Source organism: Phoxinus phoxinus (assembly GCF_949152265.1).
Source record: "Phoxinus phoxinus genome assembly, chromosome: 9".
Lineage (NCBI taxonomy): Eukaryota > Metazoa > Chordata > Actinopteri > Cypriniformes > Leuciscidae > Phoxinus > Phoxinus phoxinus.
In genome coordinates, this window is record NC_136884.1 from 25956034 (window position 1) to 25977399 (window position 21366).

The window sequence follows — 21366 nt, forward strand, 5'->3', positions numbered from 1 at the left end:
AAACATCTCTTACAGAAATCATTGCAAGAAGCCCTCAGCTTTGGCCACCACCAGGTTTTTGAAATCATTGCATGTAATTTCTCAGGCCCTGCATGTGCCAACCCATGATACAAGGACATTAGTTCGGTTCGAGCAGAAACAGGGCAAACAAAGCGTCCATTAAATTTCCATAGTCCTTCAGAATTTTTCTGTGCTCCTAACTTTGTCCACTGTTCTATCTCTTCATGGTCATCCTCTGCATAAAGTTAAAAAATGTCTCTGTAAGTCTCATTCTCAGTGTCTGCAGCTTGGTTCCCTTTGGCTTCCGGGGAGCTGTCAGTAGCGTGCCCGGTGACTTTGATGACTGCTCCTTCTGCGGGAAGATCACAGGCATTCATAAGTTATTTTACCTGCTGTTGATGTGAGATAGGAAGTCCTGCGGTAGTCAGAAATCCCCTGCGCCTCCTTACGGGGCCGAAGCGTGTACCCTGCTCATGAAAGCTGGAGCCGTCATAGCATTAGACAGGTGTTCAGATTGAAGAGGGCTTTGGCTGTCCGTCTCGATCAGTCGGGCACCGTTGTGTGCAGTTCCTTCTTCTGGAAGCAAGGAGGCAGGATTGATAGCAGTTTCAATGTCAATTTGTATGTCCACATTTTTACTCAAGAGAGTGGTCTCCCATTTGGCTCGTCGTTGATTAGAGATGGAGCCTAAACGGGTATTTGTTAACAGTTTCAAAATCTGGTGTCTGGTGTGCAGTATCACCTTTTGATGTGTCACAATGTCACTGCCCACTCTGCACAGTCACATATCAACAGGCACGGATGTTGCCCTGCCATTGAAACAGGAATAGGAGCAGAATAATATCCTACCATCCCATACGAGTTCCGGCCCGAAACCTTTTGCAGCGGAGTAAGACCGGGTCCCCACCCATGTCCATAGGTGGAAAGGCCTGCTGGCATCGGCATGTCGTAATGCTGGGGAGGAAGCAAGAGTTTCTTTGATACTCACGAAAGCCTCCTCCATCTCCTCAGTCCAGTCGATCAAATCCGATCCAGGTCTTCCTCCTTTCAGTGCCTCTGTGAGTGGTTTAGAGAGTTTAGTGTATTCAGAAACATACTGGCGGCAGTAATTCAAAAGACCCATCACTTGCCTTAAACCAGTGACAGTGTTTGGCTTTGGAAGTTCAATAATAGCTTTAACTCGTTCGGGGGGGATGCGTCGGCCACGGACCCCCACAATCTGTCCCAGATAAGTCACTTCAGGTAATGCTAGCTGTGCTTTCTTCAAGTTCACTTTGAATCCCCCGTTTTGGAGGGCCTTCAAAACAGTCTGAATAGTTTCAGCTCCCTCTCGTGCTTCATTTCTCAAAGGGTATTGTCTTTTGGCTTCATGCAAGGGACCTGGAATGCTCAGAGGCTGAATCTGTGCCAGACCACAATCATATTTGTCTTTTGCCCATACATTTGGGAATTTAGAAATTATAAACTTCCACTCAGGGCAAGCGTCAGCGATACTCACAGAATCAGCCACTGCACATCTCTCCTCATGGTGGGGGCCAGTCTGAGATAAGCGAATTGTTTCATTGCAGCCAAGCACTAGCTAATTTTTAGAAAGCAAAACATCAGCTTCAAGGTTTTTCAAAATGTAAACACCAATAATTGTCCCTACAGTGTTTTCTCCTACCCAAAATTCAGTCTAATATACATTTTCAGAGTTAGAAATGGTTAGAGGGACAGAAACAGATTTGTGATACACCTGTTTGCCATTTAGACCTTCTATATACAAAGTTTCAGAAGTGATTTCAAGATCGAGATCGGTAATTGATACAGTTGCGCCCGTGTCAATCAAAGCAATGCATTGCCGGCCTCCTAACAACGCGTTTATGAATGGGCGGGTGTCTGCATAATTACATGAACCAGAGGCCGCTGACCCCTATGCGTCACCGATCCGCTGTCTCAGCTTTTCAAGCTCAGACTGAGACAGCTGGTGAGGAGCGTTTTTGGGGCTATTGCTGCTGGAAGCATCATTTTTAGGACCTTCCTTTTTCGCAGTTCCCTGATTTTTATTTTTATGGCAGTGTCTAGCAACATGGCCATCCCTACCACAATTTCTGCATTTACTAGTGGTTTTTCCATGGGGGAAAGTTCAAGATTTCTGACCCCCGATTTTAACTCAGTTTGCTTTGCTTGCATAGCTGTAATCACTGACATTGTATACGGTGGGGGGGTTACAACAGCCACATTCAACAGTCCGCGCACCTCAGTATAGGGTCCATCATACTAGTTCTCAGTCTGACCGGCTAAAGCTGCCGCCTGAACAGTCTGAGAAGAGATGGTGGGGGCGGAGGGAGCACGAGAGACCGTCTCACATTTCGCAGCTCTCTCAGCCTGATCACACACTGCCTTTAGACCTTCACTCAAACTGCACAGATCAGATCCTATCTCTCGTCCGATAATTTTTGTCATCCTATCAAGCTGGACCACCCATTAATCATGTCAGGGATTGCTTTTTCAGGAGTTATTGGTATACCACCCATCTTACAAATCCATGAATAGGCAAACACGGATACAAATTTGACTTTATCAGCTTCCTTTTTTGTTTGCAGCCAGTCTAACTGCTGTGTGATTTTCCAATCAGAATCAAACCCCTGACTGACCATTTTCATTATGAGCTGTGTGTATTTCTTTGATTTGAGCCCGTCAGAGCAGAGCTGTTTACAGCGTTCGCTCTCTTCCATTTGGTCAGGACTATTTTCTTTATCAGTCATTCTTATTGGTCACAGATGAAAAAGCACCACAGAAAAAAGATTTAGCAGCAACAACAATAAATTTGGCGGAAAAATACGTTTAGCAACAATAGTGAGACTTCTACACAATGAAACTACAAAGTATGTTTCGCTTCCCAAGTCACATACTGGTCTATGCCAATTTGGGTCACACTATATATATTTTATTTGTTTGGGACCGTTCCTGATGCATCCCTGGCAAACAACCCTATATTTTACTATTTTTATTTTATTTTATTAATCTAACTAACATCTTGTTCCCTACCTGCCTGAATCACTAACTTCGGGGTACCCCTATCTGAGATGGAAGAGATTGATCAGGTTTTGCGGTGCCACTGGACCTAATCCAGGGACGCCCTCTGCTGGGGTGGTGTACCACACCAGTATTGCCCCACTGGGCCCCCACAGAGTGCGTTTCACTTTTGCTGTTTTAACCAAAACAGCGACCCTTTATACTCTCGTAGTATAAATAATCTTCACTTGCCTCGTCGGAGTGAAGCTCTCCCGTTCCCCTTCAAAATCTCTTCCAATCAGACAGCCCTAATACTTAATAAAATCTTTCTACCTTGTTTGCTGATTTGCCAGAGATGTCACCACAGAATGGTTTCCCGCCAATCCTCCACCAAAACTGTTAGGGGTGAACAGTTATAAGACCCGAGACCAGATATGTAGAAAAGATGACCAGGAGTCGTGAGGTTCAATCAAAAAGATAAAAATTTACTGAAGAATAGTTTGCAGTTTCATTGGTAGAGCGAGCGCCAAAGTCTCACGAGGAGGTCGCAAGCCAACTCTACCTTACACAAAATCATACACCAATTATACCATTTTGCAAGGGCAAGCATAGCATCATCATACATCTGATTGGCTGAGAGAACATAAAACCATAAACAATTTCACACATGTGAGCAGATAAAAGGTGCCTATCGCTAGGATAGCTGTCGCCAATCCTCAGATTTAGGTCAGCGTTGACCTCGCAGGTTAGAGGAGAGCGCCAGTATGGCTGAGCGTTGTGTCCCCAGTGCCTATGTAGAAAGTCAAACGCACACACACAGAACAACACCAAATAACATCACCAAGGCCAAAGAGTGCTTGAGCTCTGCATTATCAGTTAACCAAAACATAGCTCCTCAGGAAGGAAGGGAGAGAAATGGCATTGCTCTCTAGAGAAAATATACATGACAGAATACATTTAAAACACATGTAAAACACTGTATAGCTTGATCCTCTGTTCCAGAGAAAAGGAGCCACATGTCACCCTTGACCCCCGGAGAGTTGGGGGTGTCGTGAAGTACGTGCGAAACGTGTCCCTCGTGTTTAGGCCAGGACTGGAATGCAACATGTATTCAAGAGAAAAATATAATTTCACAAGCACAAAAGAATATAGAAATGATTATGTGATAATGCATATACTTGATTATTGATTATTATAAAAGTAATGTAAGCATTCAAAAGGATATGGAATGAAATATATATATATAACTGACTGAAGAGACAAGGGATTTTGACCAACCCTTCAGAGGTCACTCTCGTGAAAAATGCTGGCCTGAGACTTCTCAGGCTCCTTCAGGGCATTGTGCCGATGCAGTATACTGAGTTTTTTTAGATACACCAATGTTGTCATACACTATCATGGCACCCTGGACAAAGACACTGCATGCCAATTTTCATCGGACTACGGGTTGTATGTGGTTATACCCATTTTCATGATTTGTTTTCCATTTATAGCGCCACCAAGTGGCCAATCGTCGCGATTTTTTTCATGTGACCTCAGATTGAGTTCATGAACATGTGTCCCAAGTTTAGCGAAAATATCTCTTTCCGTTCACAAGTAATAACCGTTTAGGTAAAAGTGTCTCTGGTGCCATCAAACATTTTGGTTCCCCTTAGCGACCGTCAATTGAAATTCAGAATTTTTTTAATGATTATTGATAGTCAGACTCCAGAGAATATTTCTGCAGTGGTTTGGTTCTGATCAGGCAAAAAACCTAGGAGCAGTTCGCAAAAGTAGGTTTTACAAAGAACCTCAATTTACTGTAAATTGGAGCCTGAAGGGCGAGCTAATCCGAGGCATGCGTCTCGTCCGCCTTGAGCCAATTTCACGAGGATTCCAACGATGTAAGACACTTGAGCCTACGCCTAACCAAGGGGCTAATCCATCCGCCGGAAACTGAAGCCTCCCCGGGCGCCGCCATTGTAGCAGAACTTCACCTGCTGTTAGCATTCCATTGACTCCCATTCATTTTTGCGTCACTTTGACAGCGAATAACTTTACATCTGAGGTGTCCAAAGACTCCATTTGTCCATTATTTATTTCTAAAGAAACACGACAATGTATAAAAGGCTCCATTACTTTGTATCTTACGTTATGACTTCGTAGAAGCCGTTTTTGTAAAAAATAGGCTAACGATTGCGTCATACCCACACGACTCTCTGTCGCATTGTAGAGAAATTACCGTATAGACCGGCGGAGAAGCTCGCAAGCAATCGGGGGGACGTGGAGGCATAAAGTCAAGGGAGAAGCCCATAGAGATTCATAAAGTTGCTCCCGCTGCTAGCTCATGGATAGCTAATGCTCACGCTCTCCGTCTCTGCGAGATTCGGAAGGGAATGATTCAGATTTCCCTCGGCACAGCTACTAGAAGACCTACAGGTTGCTCACGTCACATCTACGACGTCAAGCTCAGTTTGAGTCTGCGCAGTTCGCCTGGCGATCAGGAAGTGAGTGCTTCAAATGGGCTTCACTTTTCTCCGTTGAAATCTTTGGGGTCGCTGTGTCCATCTTATATACTGTCTATGCGCCTAACAGTTTAGGAGTTATGAGCCGTTTCGTACTTTTGACCGCTGTAGCGCCCCCGTCAGGCCGATCGGGCGAGCCCTGCTGACGTTGTAGGCGGTGTGAGTACTACCAGCCCTCAAAGTTTCAAGTCTCTACGACTTACGGTTCGGCCTGCCTGATCAGTTTTAGAGGAGAATGCTGCATCATGGGAAAATTAACAATAACAATAGGGTTTCAGCACTACGTGCTTGAACCCCTAATTATTGAGCGGTGGTGACGCGTTCATGAAAAATATCACAAAGAACCGGCAAAAGTAATGATTATGAATATGTCAAATATAGCAAGGAGACATTTTAATAGTTTATTAATAAACAAGTGTTTTCTGTCAGTGTCGGCTGCAAAGATGAAGTTGACGCTGACTCGCGATCTTTGCAGTAGTAAACGCGCCAGAGAGAAATGCACACTTCATACGGATTACATAAGCAGAGTGTCTGTTTTCTTTCGTTTTGAAGTTTTGTTTAAAAGTAAACATTTCAAGCTTGCTGTATATCTCTCAGGTATTTGAGGCAAAGCTTAGGCTATACGCTGAGTTTGGGTTCATTTATGAGACAAGCTCCAGTTCACGCACTGGCACGGAGCTCCTGAGAAGTCCTGATTTTCTTATTTATTAAATCCAGGCAATTGGTTGATGAAACATTGATTAAAATTAAGATACAATTAATACAAAACGAAATTCACTTTAAAAAAGGTTTTCTACAAAAACAAATTTAATGGGGTGGTCAAAATAATTTCTGCCCACTCTATTTGTCTCCCGATTGCATATCTTATGATCCTACTCTTGCTTTTCACTTTTCATATAATCAACATAGATTAAATAAAAAATATATATTTTATTTAAACATAAATATTAAACTAAATTGTTTTATTTAATGGCTACAACACGTAGGCCTATTAGACTACAGTACAGAGAAATGTAATGTCGGAGCGGGATTTGAGCGAACGCCGTCTTACCGGTGAGCATGTGGGGGAGAGGTACGATTTTCGAACAATCATCAAATAATATTTAGCTTGATATGCCAATCCTTAATATTTGGTGTTTTAAATGCAAACCCTTCTTCATCCGGTGGGTAGTATTACTTTTAGTTTGCGCAGTGTAATTCACAGAATTGACTGCTCTGCTGCTACCAGTCTCTGTCTGTACTGTGATCCTCTACAGTAAAAGACCTGGATGTTATACTAGACCGCAACTTGTCTTTTGAAAATCATATTTCAAATGTCACAAGAACAGCCTTTTTCCACCTTAGAAGCATTGCTAAGCTACGTAACATGCTCTCTGTTTCTGATGCAGAAAAGTTAGTTCATGTATTCATGACCTCGAGACTAGATTACTGTAATGCTTTATTAGCTGGTTGTCCTGCATCCTCCGTAAACAAGCTACAGTCCAAAATGCAGCTGCTAGAGTTCTTACTAGGTCAAGAAAATATGATCATATAACACCAATTTTATCATCTCTACACTGGTTACCTATTAAGTTCCGTATCAATTACAAAGTATTGTTACTGACCTATAAAGCCCTACCCTAAATGGTTTAGCTCCTGTGTATTTAAGAGATCTTCTATCGCCATATAATCCATCGCGCTCTTTAAGATCGCTAAATTCGAGGCTTCTGGTCTTCATATTATGAACAGCAGCTACGCTAATTATTTCCCATCTGCCTTTTTTGTTGTTCAGGCGTCCCGATATAACTCAAATAGAGTTCGTCAGCTCCAGTTATGTATCCAGCCTCTCATGGAGACTTCAGATGCCCCAACGCCTGTGATGAGACGACTCGACGCCTGTGAAGAGACGACCCAATGCCGGCGATATGTTATGCCCTAAGTTAATACATGATGTACATTTCTGAAATGCATTTTCTGTAAAGCTGCTTTGAAACAATATGTATTGTGAAAAGCGCAATACAAATAAATTTGAATTGAATTGAATATTGCGATATACCGTTACAGTGAATTCTTTTGTCCACGATAACCGTGGTGTGCAAAAATCTGATATCGTGACAGCCCTACAAGTTGACAACACTTGTGTTTTCTCACTAAAGAAGAATCAAGTAAGGTAATTATTTCATTCAGTTTCTGTCCTTTTATTTATAAACTTTCATTCACATTGTTGAATTTCACAGCAGGAAAGAAGATCAACTAATATTCTGATTCAGAGGTATCAATGTTTGGAATGCAGCAACGTCTCCATACAATCGAAATTATATGGCACTTTCCGCAACCACTCAATATTTGAAACTATAGCAAAGGAGAAAGTCAGGTGGGGCCACAAGTGATCACATGTAGTTGACAAAAGAAAAAAAAACAAGGCGAAGTATAAAAAGGTGAAGGATGCTAACAAAAGTAGTGTCATGAAGGTGGACAAACAGATTTGGTCCACATTTAGCTGAGGTGTGAATGCAGCTTTGACTTCACACAGAGACATATTTTCTGGTGCCATTTTAAATGGCCAAGCCATTTGAAACACTTTCCACACAAAGAACATGAATAAGTTCTCACATCTGCATGACTTTTCAGGTGTATCTCTAAGTGTAATGGCAAAATAAATGTTTTATTACAATGATCACAATTAAATTGTCTTCCTCCAGGGTGAGTGCGCCGGTGAAACACGCCATTTTTAAAATGGCTCCTTCTTTTAAACTTCTTACCTCCCTCAGAACACTGCAATTTCTTTTCACAGTGAGTCTGCAAATGATGTTTCAAATCTCTTTGATATCTGAAACTCTTTTTGCACTGAAGACACATGAACGGCTTCTCTCCAGTGTGAATTCTCATGTGAGTCTGAAGGTTTCCTTTCTGTGGGAAGCCTTTCCCACACATGTTGCACGTGTAAGGCCTCTCTCCAGTGTGACTTCTCATGTGGGAGTCAAAAGATGCTTTATATGTGAAACTCCTTCCGCACTGAGTGCATGAATAAGGCTTTTCTCCAGTATGAACTCTTATGTGAGTCTTAAGGCTTATTTTATAGGTGAAACTCTTTCCACAGTAATGACATACAAAACAGTTCTCTCTTGAATGAATCTTCAGGTGGTAATTAAAAGATGCTTTACGTGTGAAACTCTTTCCACACTGATCACATGTGTACGGCTTCTCTCCAGTGTGACTGCTCACATGGGAATTAAAGTAGTTTTTATATGTAAAACTCTTTCCACACTGTTTGCATGTGAATGGTTTCTCTCCGGTGTGAATTCTCATGTGGACTGTGAGGTTTCCTTTTTGAGTGAAACACTTTCCACACTGTTGGCATGTGAAAGAGCTCTCTCCAGTGTGAAGCCTCATGTGGACTTTAAGGTTTTGTTTTTGAGTGAAACTCTTTTTACACTGTTTGCAGGAGAAAGGCTTCTCTCCAGAGTGAACTCTCATGTGAACTTTAAGGTTTCCAAGATGATTGAAACTCTTTCCACAGTGTTGGCAGGTGAAATACTTGTTAGACTTGTTCCGACGTCTTTTTCTTGATGATGTCTTTTCAGTCTCTGTGGATTTTTCTCCAGTCATGAAATCATGATGATTTTCATACTGATCTTTCCCCTCCATGTCATTCAGTTCTGGACTCTCCTCTTTCAGTGCCACCAGGTCTAAAGCGGAAAAAACAACCAAATACAAGTTAACACCAGTTTAATGGCACAAAGGAACAAACATCAAAACCTACTGAAAAACATAGGCATTTCCTGTAATCTCAGAACCCCTTCTCAATAGTTAACTTCACTTTCTTTAGGACACATCCAAAAGGCCTGCAGTCCAAAAAAGATGGCAATTATCAAACTCCTTTTTTATTTTTTTTATGAAGCACATTTCTACTGCCTCAAGTGCAGCCCAAAGTGCTATACAAAGCAATCAAGAAAACCAAACAAAGACAATACAAACAACTGTGGCGAGCAGGACGAGGTCGAGGGACGTGAGAGAACGGCGCGAGACCGGTGGCGTGATTACTGATGAGCGGCACCTGCGCGACGCACCGCATCTCGTATCTCTCACATCCCTCGACCTCGTCCTGCTCGCCACAACAACATTGAAGGAATGTTAAAATCGGGGTGATTCTGTCCATCTTTCTTGTACTGGGCAATAGTCTAGCAGCGGCATTTTGACCCAGCTGCAATCATAATTATTATTGTAACACGCTTATTAAAACACAATTTGAAGTTACAAATGACTTGAAGCGAGATGTAGCAGCAAACAGATGCCAAAATCAAGTGCTATTTAATTTTTCTACAACATTGAACACAATATTTTCTTAGATAGCTTGAGAATTATGTTGGCATTTGTGGGCCAGCATGGTTTACCACAACCACTTTGTTTGTGTAAATGAAGAGACATCTAATGAAACACAAGTATGGTGTGCCACAGGGCTCAGTATTAGGTCCTCTGCTTTTTTTCATGTATAAGCTTATCATTAGTATTCACTGTAATGCCAGTGATAGTTTTTATTTACTCACAACCTGGAAAAAAGCCACAACCTTGCAAGTTTGTGGAATGCATTGTTGATATTAGGGGCTGCGTCAACTAATCAATAAAACTGAAATAAAAGTAATAAAAAATTATCACCAATGAATTTGATTATCACTTAACCGGGTCAGCGCACTGTGCATGAAAAACATCTGTCATTTTACAGTAGTGAATAATGCCAACTATAAAAAAAAAGGTGGAGGCCATAACGCGAGCTGCTGAAGCAAAAGTGCATCACCCAAGTTTTCTTTTGAGAGATATGTTGTTGTTTAATGCTTTAGAGACATGTTTTCCCCAGTGCACAACTTAGTTATATCCTTGCCTGGAAATGTTAGAAAGACACATGATTATTTCCATTTTGTGTAAAGTTGCATAAAAACTAAAAATGTTCACCATATGGAAATAAAGCACCTCTAATATGTAGCAAACTTTTAAAAATAAATAAATAAATAAAGAGTTGGCCATATTCCCTAAATTGACCGTTCGCAAAACCCCGCCCTCAAACTTTTCTCGTCCAATCCTAGCTCAGCAACTGTAACTAAGGAGAAGGACCTCCGTCAAACATTGGGATTTCAGCAAGATAGTGAAACGATGCACCTATGGCAGTGAGGTCTGAACCCGGCCCGTACCCGAAATAATTTAACCTGACCCGACCTGAACATTACGGTTATATTTTAAGCCCGACCCGAGGTCCATTTCTCACCTTTTAAAAAAAATGTTTTTTCATATGCTGTATTTTATGATTGTTTGCAACTATAATTAAAAAATAGGCTACATGTACAAACACCGTTTTACTACGGCACAGTTGCACTTCACCACGTAGACTCACTATTGGCCGACGCTGGTCATGTGTGTGATACGTGGTGACGCGCAACACAGACGCGCTGCGCTAAAACACTACGTGAACTAACTCGAGGCCCAGAGAGAAGGAAATTAATAGTGGAATAAAGTCGTTATTTTTGTTGTTTTTCCGCACATAAAGTATTGACGTCGCATGATAAACTTAATGCAGAGCCACTGTAGTCACTTGGACTATTGTAACGATGTTTTAATAACTATTCTGGGCCGGCGAGTTTGGGTCCCTTTGAAAGCCTATGGAGGAGTGAGACTGCCTTCAGATTTCATCAAAAATATCTTAATTTGTGATCCGAAGATGAACGAAAGACGTACATGGTTGGAACAACATGAGGGTGAGTAATTACTGACAGAATTTTCATTTTTGGGTGAACTAACCCTTTAAGTGTGGCCTACTATGTCACCAGAGGGATCATGGATTTTACATCGCAAGGCGCTCGAGGGAGAGGCCCTATCAATGGATATGTCAACTGGCTGGGGTCTTGTCAGTGCAACCACGGCGGCGACGTATCTGTTTACTTAGTCTGCGTAAGCGACGTAAAGCGCCGGAAGGCTCCGGAAGTGATCTCTCGCACATGTACGTCACTCATTGTTTACACCAGAACCTATGCACAGAACAGAGATTGTAGGTAGGACGGCTAATAGAAATGGTACTCGTTTGCGCTTATCCGGGATGTTTAAACCGATGTAAAAAAATACATTTGAAATACTGTTCGTTTTATCACACAAACCGCTTGTTTCGTGTCTTAGGCCATCAATGTGCACTTACGATGGGGAATTTTTTAATTTGGACTTTTCTCTGCATGCTATTAGAGACAGTACCTATATACCTGCATTATATGACTGACAGACAAGAACGGTTTGACCTAAAAATATCAAAATTGAAACTACTGTGGAGACAAAGACTCCTACATCTTGGATGCACTTCAGGTAAGCTAAAACACACCAAAATTTAATTTCAAAGTGAACTAGGGCTGCACGATATTGGAAAAAAATTACATTGCGATATTTTTTTCCCCAACGATATATATTGCGATATTGAGAGCCATAACTCCAGGCTATAGTCAATAATTACCATTCCATGATATTAATAATTTCAATAATAAGCAAGCTTCATTACAAGTGACAAAAAGGTCACTTAATATTTTATTCCAAAATTAGAACATTTCTGTAAACACAAAAGCAGAACACATTTTTAAATAAAACAGCAGCTTTACACCAACCCCCTGATTGGTTTACAACAATATAACTTAAAATAAATATATTTTTTATAAAACAACTTAAGCATTTTGGCTCACAATCTTTTAAGTTAACTTTTCTTAGCCAAAGTGCCAAAGTAAAACAGTGTTGGTGTTGGTCATCATAATCATATGAAATAAACAAAAAGATATAAAACTTTAATATATTTTGTATTAAATCTTCTAAACAGATTAGAGAACATGTTTCTGTAAGCAGAAAAGCCAAACACATTTAAACAGCAGCTTTACCGCCTCTGTCAGCGCCGCCGCTCCCACCACGCGCATCAAGAGCCGAGGGAGCACCAAAAAAATAGCCTAATGAAATATCAATAATTCTAATGGCGATATTATTTCAGTATAGAAATACAGACATCCCAAGTCTCCCGGAAGTTCCGGGAGTCTCCCGCATATTGATAGCGGCTCACTGATGCCCGCGAATTAGCTAGTTAAAATCTCCGGAATCTAGAGCGAGCGCGCCCGCGAGACAGAGACTGTGCTCCAAACCGCGCAGCGCGTGCACGGCAGAGAGGGAGAGAGAGCTACGCGCGTGCCTCATGAAGCGCATGTAATATCTCCCGCTGGTGCTACTGTGCTACTACCCTTCACATCGCATGTTCCGGCGATGTGACTATCGCTCACTCGCACATCGCGATGTCGATGTTAAAACCGAATATCGTTCAGCCCTAAAGTGAACTATCCCTTTAAGTATCATTTCAGGCACCGTTACCGTTTTAAAAGTATCAATTTGGCACTGGTATCGTAAAAAACCCAGACGATACCCAACCTTTATCCATGTAAACTAAAACCACTTTAATTAGGCACTCATATGACATTCTTCAAAAATATAAGAGATGCACGATGTATCGACAGCCATATAGGTATCAGTCGATATATGATCATTTTTAATGTTATCCTTGTTGATAAGATTTGGCCAATATCTTGGCAAATAAGCTAATAAATAATGTACTATTTCCTTCAACTGAGAGACTTCAGATGTGCACTGTTCACAATGATGGTTTTTAATATTTTGAAATATGATTGGAATCACTTTGAAAGGGAAAATACAGCACAAATCTGTCATAGGCTACATAAAATTACAAAGAAAACACTACTGTAAAAGAATGTTGTGAATTCTTGAAGCCACTAACAAAGCGCTTCAGTCAGTTACCGCTGTTCATTCAGCTCTTCAGCTTCAGCAATGCTGTTATTTGAAACAGTAACATTAATTTTAGATGTTTCTTTTTCAGAAACATTGATGCATTACTAATAATAACTAGCACTTTTCTTTTTCTCTTATTTCATCAACAATATTTATTGTCTGTACATATCCAATAATTTTTTTATTTATCCATGGCATATGCTTTTTGATTCTTTATACGCAAGTAATGTTGTCCAATGACTTGTTTGCATTATAGGGGCATTATTTTATTAAGTAATAAAATAATTACAAATGTATTATTTGTAAGGCAACAGATTTTTATTATTAAGATATTTGGTGTAAAAAACATTTTAAAATGTACACTGGATCACTATAGAGCTGGTAAGTCCCGCCCCTTCCGCTAACCCCGCTGGACCTCTAGGTTGAAAAATCGTCAATGCAAGTGAATGAGAGAAAATAATTATTTTCTAATCCCATTTGAATTTTGCAATGAATGTGAACATATGTTGTCTGTGAATTTTTTATATAATTTTTCGTGTAAAGAATGCTACAATTTAGCGGGTATAATTTTCATACGGTTAGACTTTGTGTGAGAGCACTTTGTGGACTACAACTCTTCGCTGCTTTCGACGCGTTTGATATACGTCACCACCACTAGCACACGGATCCCGCTAAACATGCCTGTGTCTTTTGGGTACAAAACACACAGGCATCTCGATCTAATTTCTTAGATTATCGCACCGTGATTTGTGGAGGGAAAATGTGTTATGCGGTGACGTCACATATGCAACGTGTAGTCTTTCTCGTTATGTCTATTCCACAACTGCTAGCCAAAGAATCATACAATGTCAAACTCTTTACATGAGAAATTATATAAAAAATTCACAGACAACATATGTTCACATTCATGGCACAATTCAAACGGGATCAGAAAATAATTATTTTCTCTCATTCGCTTACATTGACGCTTTTTCAACCTAGAGGTCCACTTGGAGTTTTACGGATGGGCGGGACTTAACAGCTCTATAGGCAACTGTACTGTATATGTTTGATATAGGTTGAAGTGCTTTTAATGGTTAGACTTTTGCTTTTGTAATCAGGCTCTCAATTTTATAAAAATTTTTTGGATTTACATTTAGATTTATCGGCCAATATATCGGTTTTCAAAATTGAAGAATTATCGATATGAGCCAAAATTTACGTATTGGTGCATCCCTAAAATGTTTTATTAATTTCTGCAGAGCTGGACATTTGACGGATGTATCAAATGAGGATCAAATGACTGAGTTCAGCTTTGAGAATGAAACCAACCTGTTTGCTCCTCGGTATCTTCATCTTTCACTCTAAACGTTTCTTCAATCTTCATGTCTTCATTCTCCTCTTTAATAGACGCCATCTTTATAAGTGTGTCATGCGTATCTCAGTCGCTTCACCAGGAGTTTTTCTGTGGGTTTGGCACACTCTGTCATGATTGAGATAAAAAAATATATATTAATAATAATTAACAGAGAGAAAAATAAATCCAAACTAAATCTCAGTGTACTGTACACCTCAATCAGCTCTAGTTCAGCGCACTGGTCAGTCAGAGTGAGAGTTCATGGTCTGATTAGCTAAGAACACTTACAACTAGCACTACTAATCAATAAATTAACACAAATTATATGTAAGGTTCATTAGGCATTGGAGCTTCACATTTGGTATTTATTTTGTTCGTTTATTATATTTAATAGACTTTATTATATTTTAATGAAAATATTTGCAGTTGTTTGTTAAAGTTGTGATTACATGTTAGTGTTTGTGTTCTCGTTGTATTTCCAAGTTTGACCAGCATGTCTCGTTAGCGACTGCGTGTGGTGAATCGAGCGATTCGAATCACTGAATCATTTTGCGAATCATTTGGTTCGGTTCAATTCAATGTTAAATATTTGTATAGCCTAGCTCTTTTCCTAATAAATGACTTTGAGTTTCAAAACCTCCATTTGCCCATCACAACTTGCCAATGACCGAATTCGTGTTTATGTTAAACTGCTTTACGATATAGGGAGAGAAATTAGACGCACCTTCTGTTACTCCTGTGTGATACGCTTTACTGACAAAAAATCCCGTTCATAATGTTAGATAAAGCATTACAATGTTATATTCAATTATAAATTATTTGCTTTCCACCCTGTAAAAAATATACATTTACTAAACAGTTTGTATCGATGAAAACACCTAAAATACTTTAAACACAAACCTTCTTCATCCGAATCACAACAGATGCAAGGAGCGCAGCGCAGCTTTATGAGGTCATATCGCTAGATCAAAATAAAAGTCCCTTTTACAAACTGCGGCAACAATTTAGTTGCAGTGTTTTTTTATACCTGATATCATATGGAATTACTTTTGTGTCTTATTTATTCAATCAAACATAATGTGCTTGAGAGCTAAAAATATGACATTGTAATTAAAAAAGAAAAGTGCAAATAAATGGTCTTGTTTTAATTACAAAATAAAACAATTGATAAGAGAACTCTTAAGGAGCTTTTTTATTATTATTATTGCAATATTAACAAACAGAACAAGTCGATACATACAAGAAATATAAACAATCTTCAAAACAAAAAATAAATTATGGTTCAGTATACATTAAAAGAGGAAATGTGAAATAAATTTAAATCTATTTAACAATAGTCTTAAAAAAGAAAAAGGGAGAAGAGAAGAAAAAAAAGAAGAACATATTAAGGGAAAATATTAAACATGGCACACATTCTGGATGTTTTCATTGCTTTCTTGTTAACAGAAGTTTAAATTGTATTTAAATACATCTTCAATTCTTCTTTGAAAAAGCTAAAGTGGGGTTTACTTTTCATATTTACATTTATGGATATGAAACTTTCCAATATATAAAAGAAGGTTTATACAAACACTTGCATTGATTAGATTATTGTCTTTAACATAAAACCCCAAAAGAATGTGTCTATATGAAAAAGAAAAGTTACAAAAAACCTTTTGGACAATCAGAGCATCAATATTATTCCTGAAAGACCGAGCAAAAGGACATTCCCAAAACAAATTATCAATAGTTTCAGAAGAGGCTTCACAAAAAGAGCAGGATGTATCAATATCACTTCTACATTTCTTTAAAAAGTACTTAACTGGATAAAATCTTTGAATAATTTTATAGGATATTTCTTTAACTTTATTTGTTAAAAATAATTTCTGAGGAAGTGACCAAACATATGACCATTTAATATCATCAAAAAGGTTATTCCAATAAGAAATGGAGGAAGGAATTGAAGTAACAGGGTCCAAAAATAATGACCTGATTTTATAGTTGGATTTTTGCATTGAGAAACAAATAGAACCAACCACAGTGGATTCAGGGCTAGGGGGATAAACAGAAGTCACTGTAGCACTATTATTGTTTCTAAACAGCATACAGATTTCCAAAGAGATGGCCTTGAAAACTATATTAAATTCTTTACTAGATACTGGGAATAGGTATCTTGAAACAAAGTCGGAATAATTAAATAAATTACCTTCACTATCAAATAGCTGGTTTACTAACATCACTCCATTATTGAACCAGTTTTCAAGAAATAAAGATTTCCTCGTAGAATATTACAGTTGTTCCAAATTAAAAAATTGTGTGGCGAGAAATTATGCTTGTAAATAAGTCTCCAAGCCATAAGCATCTGCTGATGATAATTGGAAAGTTTGACAGGAAGTTTACTAACGGAAAAATTACACATTAAAAGAAAATGTATACCTCCTAATTGAGATAAGATCTTGGGATTATACTCCAAACAGAAGATTGATTGTGAAGGAAACGTTTAAGCCAATTAATTTTTAAGGTAGGGTGTCCGCGGGGTCTTAAAAAGTATTAAAAGTTGATAATCCATTTGGGGAAAATTAAGGCCCTTCAAAGGTATTAAAAAGTCTTAATCCTGATTTTATGAGGTAGTCCAAAACGTGGGTTCGTGGAAAAAAGCCCATGTTAATAAGCTGCCATTGGACGCATAATGGGTCGGAGGGATCGTAGTGTGAATTGGGAGGCCGTGGCCCCACAGACTTGGTGGGAAGTGGGCCTTTATTACTACCCCCCCTATTCACGGAATACGACCTACTTGCCACGGGACCGTGGCTTTTTGGACACCTCTAGTGGGCGACAGAGAGCATGTTGCCCCCAGGACCACCCCCCCCAACACCCCCCCAACACCCCCCCCGTCCCACGAACCCACTATTTGTCCAATAACCCACTATATTGGGCAAATGCCCCCCCACCCCCCCGGAACACCCCCCCACCACCCCCCCCGTCCCACGAACCCACTATTTGTCCAATAACCCACTATTTGGCGCAAATGCCCCCCCACCCCCCCAAACACCCCCCGCCACCCCCCACCCCCCCCCACGTCCCACGAACCCACTATTTGTCCAATAACCCACTATTTGGCGCAAATGTCCCGTAGCCCCCCCCCGACACCCCCCCACCCCCCCCGTCCCACGGACTCACTATTTGTCCAATAACCCACTGTTTTTTTTTTGTTTGTTACGGATCACCCCGCGCCGTCAGTATGTCGCTCGGGGCGGGCCCCGGGGCCACTGTGCCGAATTTGGGGCCCCTGGGACATTTCCATCAAAATCCCACTTCCCCATTAAATGAATGGGGCCCCATAGTGGTTTCGTGGACACCGCTTACGAAGGGCCGATCGACTAGGGGGTGACGTTTTCCTTCTCGCCACGGCCCCCTGGTGCGGCCCTGAAAGTTTAGGGCCCCGGGGACCTTGTTCAGGGGCCGCAAAGTCGAAAAAGGGACTCACGTCCGCGAAACCACTATGCCTTTCAAATGGCCCGTGGGACGGCCCCCGTACGCAGACGGAGGGTCGTGGTTCCTCGATACTTCAGATCCTGACTCTCCAGGGGCCCCTTACGTGGGGCCCCGAAGCTTGGGGCCCTAGGGCCCTTAAAAAAAATTGCCCCTCCCCCACCACCATGTGCTTTTGACATGTCGCTCGGGACGGGCCCCGGGGCCACCGTGCCGAATTTGGGGCCCCTGGGGCCATTCTGTCAAAATCCCACTCGCCCATTAAATGAATGGGTTTTCCACCGTGGTTTCGTGGACACCGCTTCCGAAGGGCCGATCGACTAGGGGCCGCAGTTTTCCGACTCGCCACGGCCCCCTGGTGCGGGTGGGAAAGTTTGGGGCCCCGGGGACCTCGTTCAGAGGCCGAACGGTCGAAAAATGGGCCCCCCGTCCGCGAACCCGCTATGCCTTTCGAATGGCCCGTGGGACGGCCCCCGAACGCAGACGGAGGGTCGTGGTTCCTCGATACTTCAGATCCTGACTCTCCAGGGGCCCCTTACGTGGGGCCCCGAAGCTTGGGGCCCTAGGGCCCTTAAAAAAAATTGCCCCTCCCCCACCACCATGTGCTTTTGACATGTCGCTCGGGACGGGCCCCGGGGCCACCGTGCCGAATTTGGGGCCCCTGGGGCCATTCTGTCAAAATCCCACTCGCCCATTAAATGAATGGGTTTTCCACCGTGGTTTCGTGGACACCGCTTCCGAAGGGCCGATCGACTAGGGGGCGCCGTTTTCCGACTCGCCACGGCCCCCTGGTGCGGGCGGGAAAGTTTGGGGCCCCTGGGACCTTGTTCAGGGGCCGAAAGGTCAAAAAAGGGGCCCCGCGCCTGTTCGTGTGGCAGAGATTAGGGTTAGAGGGTGACAACGTTTTGCCTTCGCTCAAGAGCCCGGTGCTTTCGGTACATCGCTCGGGGCGGGCCCAGGGGCCACCGTGCCGAATTTGGGGCCCCTGGGACATTTCCATCAAAATCCCACTCGCCCATTAAATGAATGTATTCGCCGTAGTGGTTTCGTGGACGCCGCTTCCGAAGGGCCGATCGACTAGGGGCCGCCATTTTCCGACTCGCCACGACCCCCTGGTGCGGGCGGAAAAGTTTGGGGCCCCTGGGACCCCGTTCAGGGGCCACGAGGTCAAAAAAGGGCCCCTCGTCCGCGAACCCGCTACGCCGCTAAATGGTCCGTGGGACGGCCCCCGTACGGAAACGCAGGGTCATGGTACCTCGATACTTCAGATTCCGACTCTCCAGGGGCCCCCGACTCAGGGCCCCGAAGCGTGGGGCCCTAGGTCCTTCCTGCACAAAGTTTCCCCCTTATAACCAACTTTCACTCAAAAGGCTCTTAGGGTACATGAGTGGAAGAGACACAAGGCCGAGATTAGGGTTAAAAGGGCGGGAAGGTGTTGCCTTGGCTCTAGAGCCTAGCGCCTTTGGTATGTCGCTCGGGGCGGGCCCTGGGGCCACCGTGCCGAGTTTGGGGCCCCTGGGACATTTCTATCAAAATCCCACTCGCCCATTAAATGAATGTATTCGCCGTAGTGGTTTCGCGGACGCCGCTTCGGAAGGGCCGATCGACTAGGGGGCGCCGTTTTCCGACTCGCCACGGCACCCTGGTGCGGGCGGGAAAGTTTGGGGCCCCGGGGCCCCCGTTCAGGGGCCGCGAGGTCGAAAAAGGGGACGCTCGTCCGCGAAACCACTATGCCTTTTAAATGGGCCGTGGGACGGCCCCCGTACGCAGACGGAGGGTGGTGGTGCCTCGATACTTCAGATCCCGACTCTCCAGGGGCCCCTGACGTGGGGCCCCGAATCGTGGGGCCCTAGGGCCCTTTTGAAAAACCGCCCCTCCCCCGCCAAAAAATCATTCAAAGGCCTGAAAAGGCTTTCTGAGAGTCAGGCGAGGGAGAGATTTTGCACAGAGGCTAAAAAATACTTGCCCTCGCTCTAGGGCCTGGTGCTTTCGGTACATCACTCGGGGCGGGCCCTGGAGCCACAATACCGAATTTGGGGCCCCTGGGACATTTCCATAAAAATCCCACTCGCCCATTAAATCAATGGGGCCCCATAGTGGTTTCGTGGACACCGCTTCGGAAGGGCCGATCGACTAGGGGGCGCCGTTTTCCTTCTCGCCACGGGCCCCTGGTGCGGCCCGTGAAAGTTTGGGGCCCCTGGGACCTTTCTATAAAAATCCCACTCGCCCATTAAATGAATGGGTCCCCATAGTGGTTTCGCGGACGCCGCTTCGGAAGGGCCGATCGACTAGAGGGCGCCGTTTTCCGACTCGCCACGGCCCCCTGGTGCGGCCCTGAAAGTTTGGGGCCCCTGGGACCTCGTTCAGGTCGAAAAAGGGCCCCTTGTCCGCGAACCCGCTATGCCTTTTAAATGGGCCGTGGGACGGCCCCCGTAAGGAGACGGAAAGTCGCAGGAGCCCGAAACTCGGCGAGTTCCGTCGTCTAGGGCCCCTGAGTCGGGCCCCTGAGTTTGAGGGCCCTAGCCACTTGGCAAGCGTTTAAAGTCCGGGTGAGTGTACTGCCGAAAACGGGCCTGTTTTCCAAGTGGAAACAGGTCAGAGAGGTGGACGAAAAATGTGTCTCAGGCCCTAGGGCCCGGGCCCTATCGGTACGTCACTCAGGGCGGGCCCAGGGTTCACCGTGCTGAGTTTGGGGCCCCTGGGACCTTTCTATCAAAATCCCACTCGCCCATTAAATCAATGGGTTTTTCTATAGTGGTTTCGCGGACGCCGCTTCGGAAGGGCCGATCGACTAGGGGGCGCCGTTTTCCGACTCGCCACGGCCCCCTGGTGCGGCCCTGAAAGTTTGGGGCCCCTGGGACCTCGTTCAGGGGTTGCGAAGTCGAAAAAGGATGCTCGTCCGCGAAACCGCTATGCCTTTTAAATGGGAGGTGGGACGGCCCCCGTAAGGAGACGGAAAGTCGCAGGAGCCCGAAACTCGGCGAGTTCCGTCGTCTAGGGCCCCTGAGTCGGGCCCCCGAGTTTGAGGGCCCTAGCCACTTGGCAAGCGTTTAAAGTCAGGGCGAGTGTACTGCTGAAAACGGGCCTGTTTACAAGTGTCTGCCATTGACCTCAGTGGCAGACAGAGAGATGGATCAAGTTTCTCAGGCCCTAGGGCCCGGGCCCTATCGGTACGTCACTCAGGGCGGGCCCAGGGTTCACCGTGCTGAGTTTGGGGCCCCTGGGACCTTTCTATCAAAATCCCACTTGCCCATTAAATGAATGGGTTTT

The 21366-nt window shown here is 43.4% G+C and overlaps 1 protein-coding gene across 3 annotated transcripts; it reads right to left on the minus strand.

The window, feature by feature from the left end:
- Positions 1-7604: 7604 nt before the first annotated feature.
- Positions 7605-15655, minus strand: LOC307004480 (uncharacterized protein). 3 transcript variants are annotated; one of them, XM_079623798.1, is made up of 3 exons: positions 15526-15655; positions 14601-14751; positions 7605-9169 (listed from the first exon to the last, which is right to left on the minus strand). In XM_079623798.1, the coding sequence occupies exons 2-3, from the start codon at positions 14683-14685 to the stop codon at positions 7977-7979; spliced, it is 1278 nt and encodes a 425-aa protein (XP_079479924.1). In that variant the 5' UTR covers positions 14686-14751; positions 15526-15655; the 3' UTR covers positions 7605-7976. The 3 variants fall into 3 exon arrangements, with proteins under 3 accessions (XP_079479924.1, XP_079479925.1, XP_079479926.1); XM_079623799.1 differs by lacking the exon at positions 15526-15655 and adding an exon at positions 15350-15488 and having other exon boundaries at positions 7661-9169; XM_079623800.1 differs by lacking the exon at positions 15526-15655 and adding an exon at positions 15075-15110 and having other exon boundaries at positions 7661-9169.
- Between the last annotated feature and the right edge of the window lie 5711 nt (positions 15656-21366).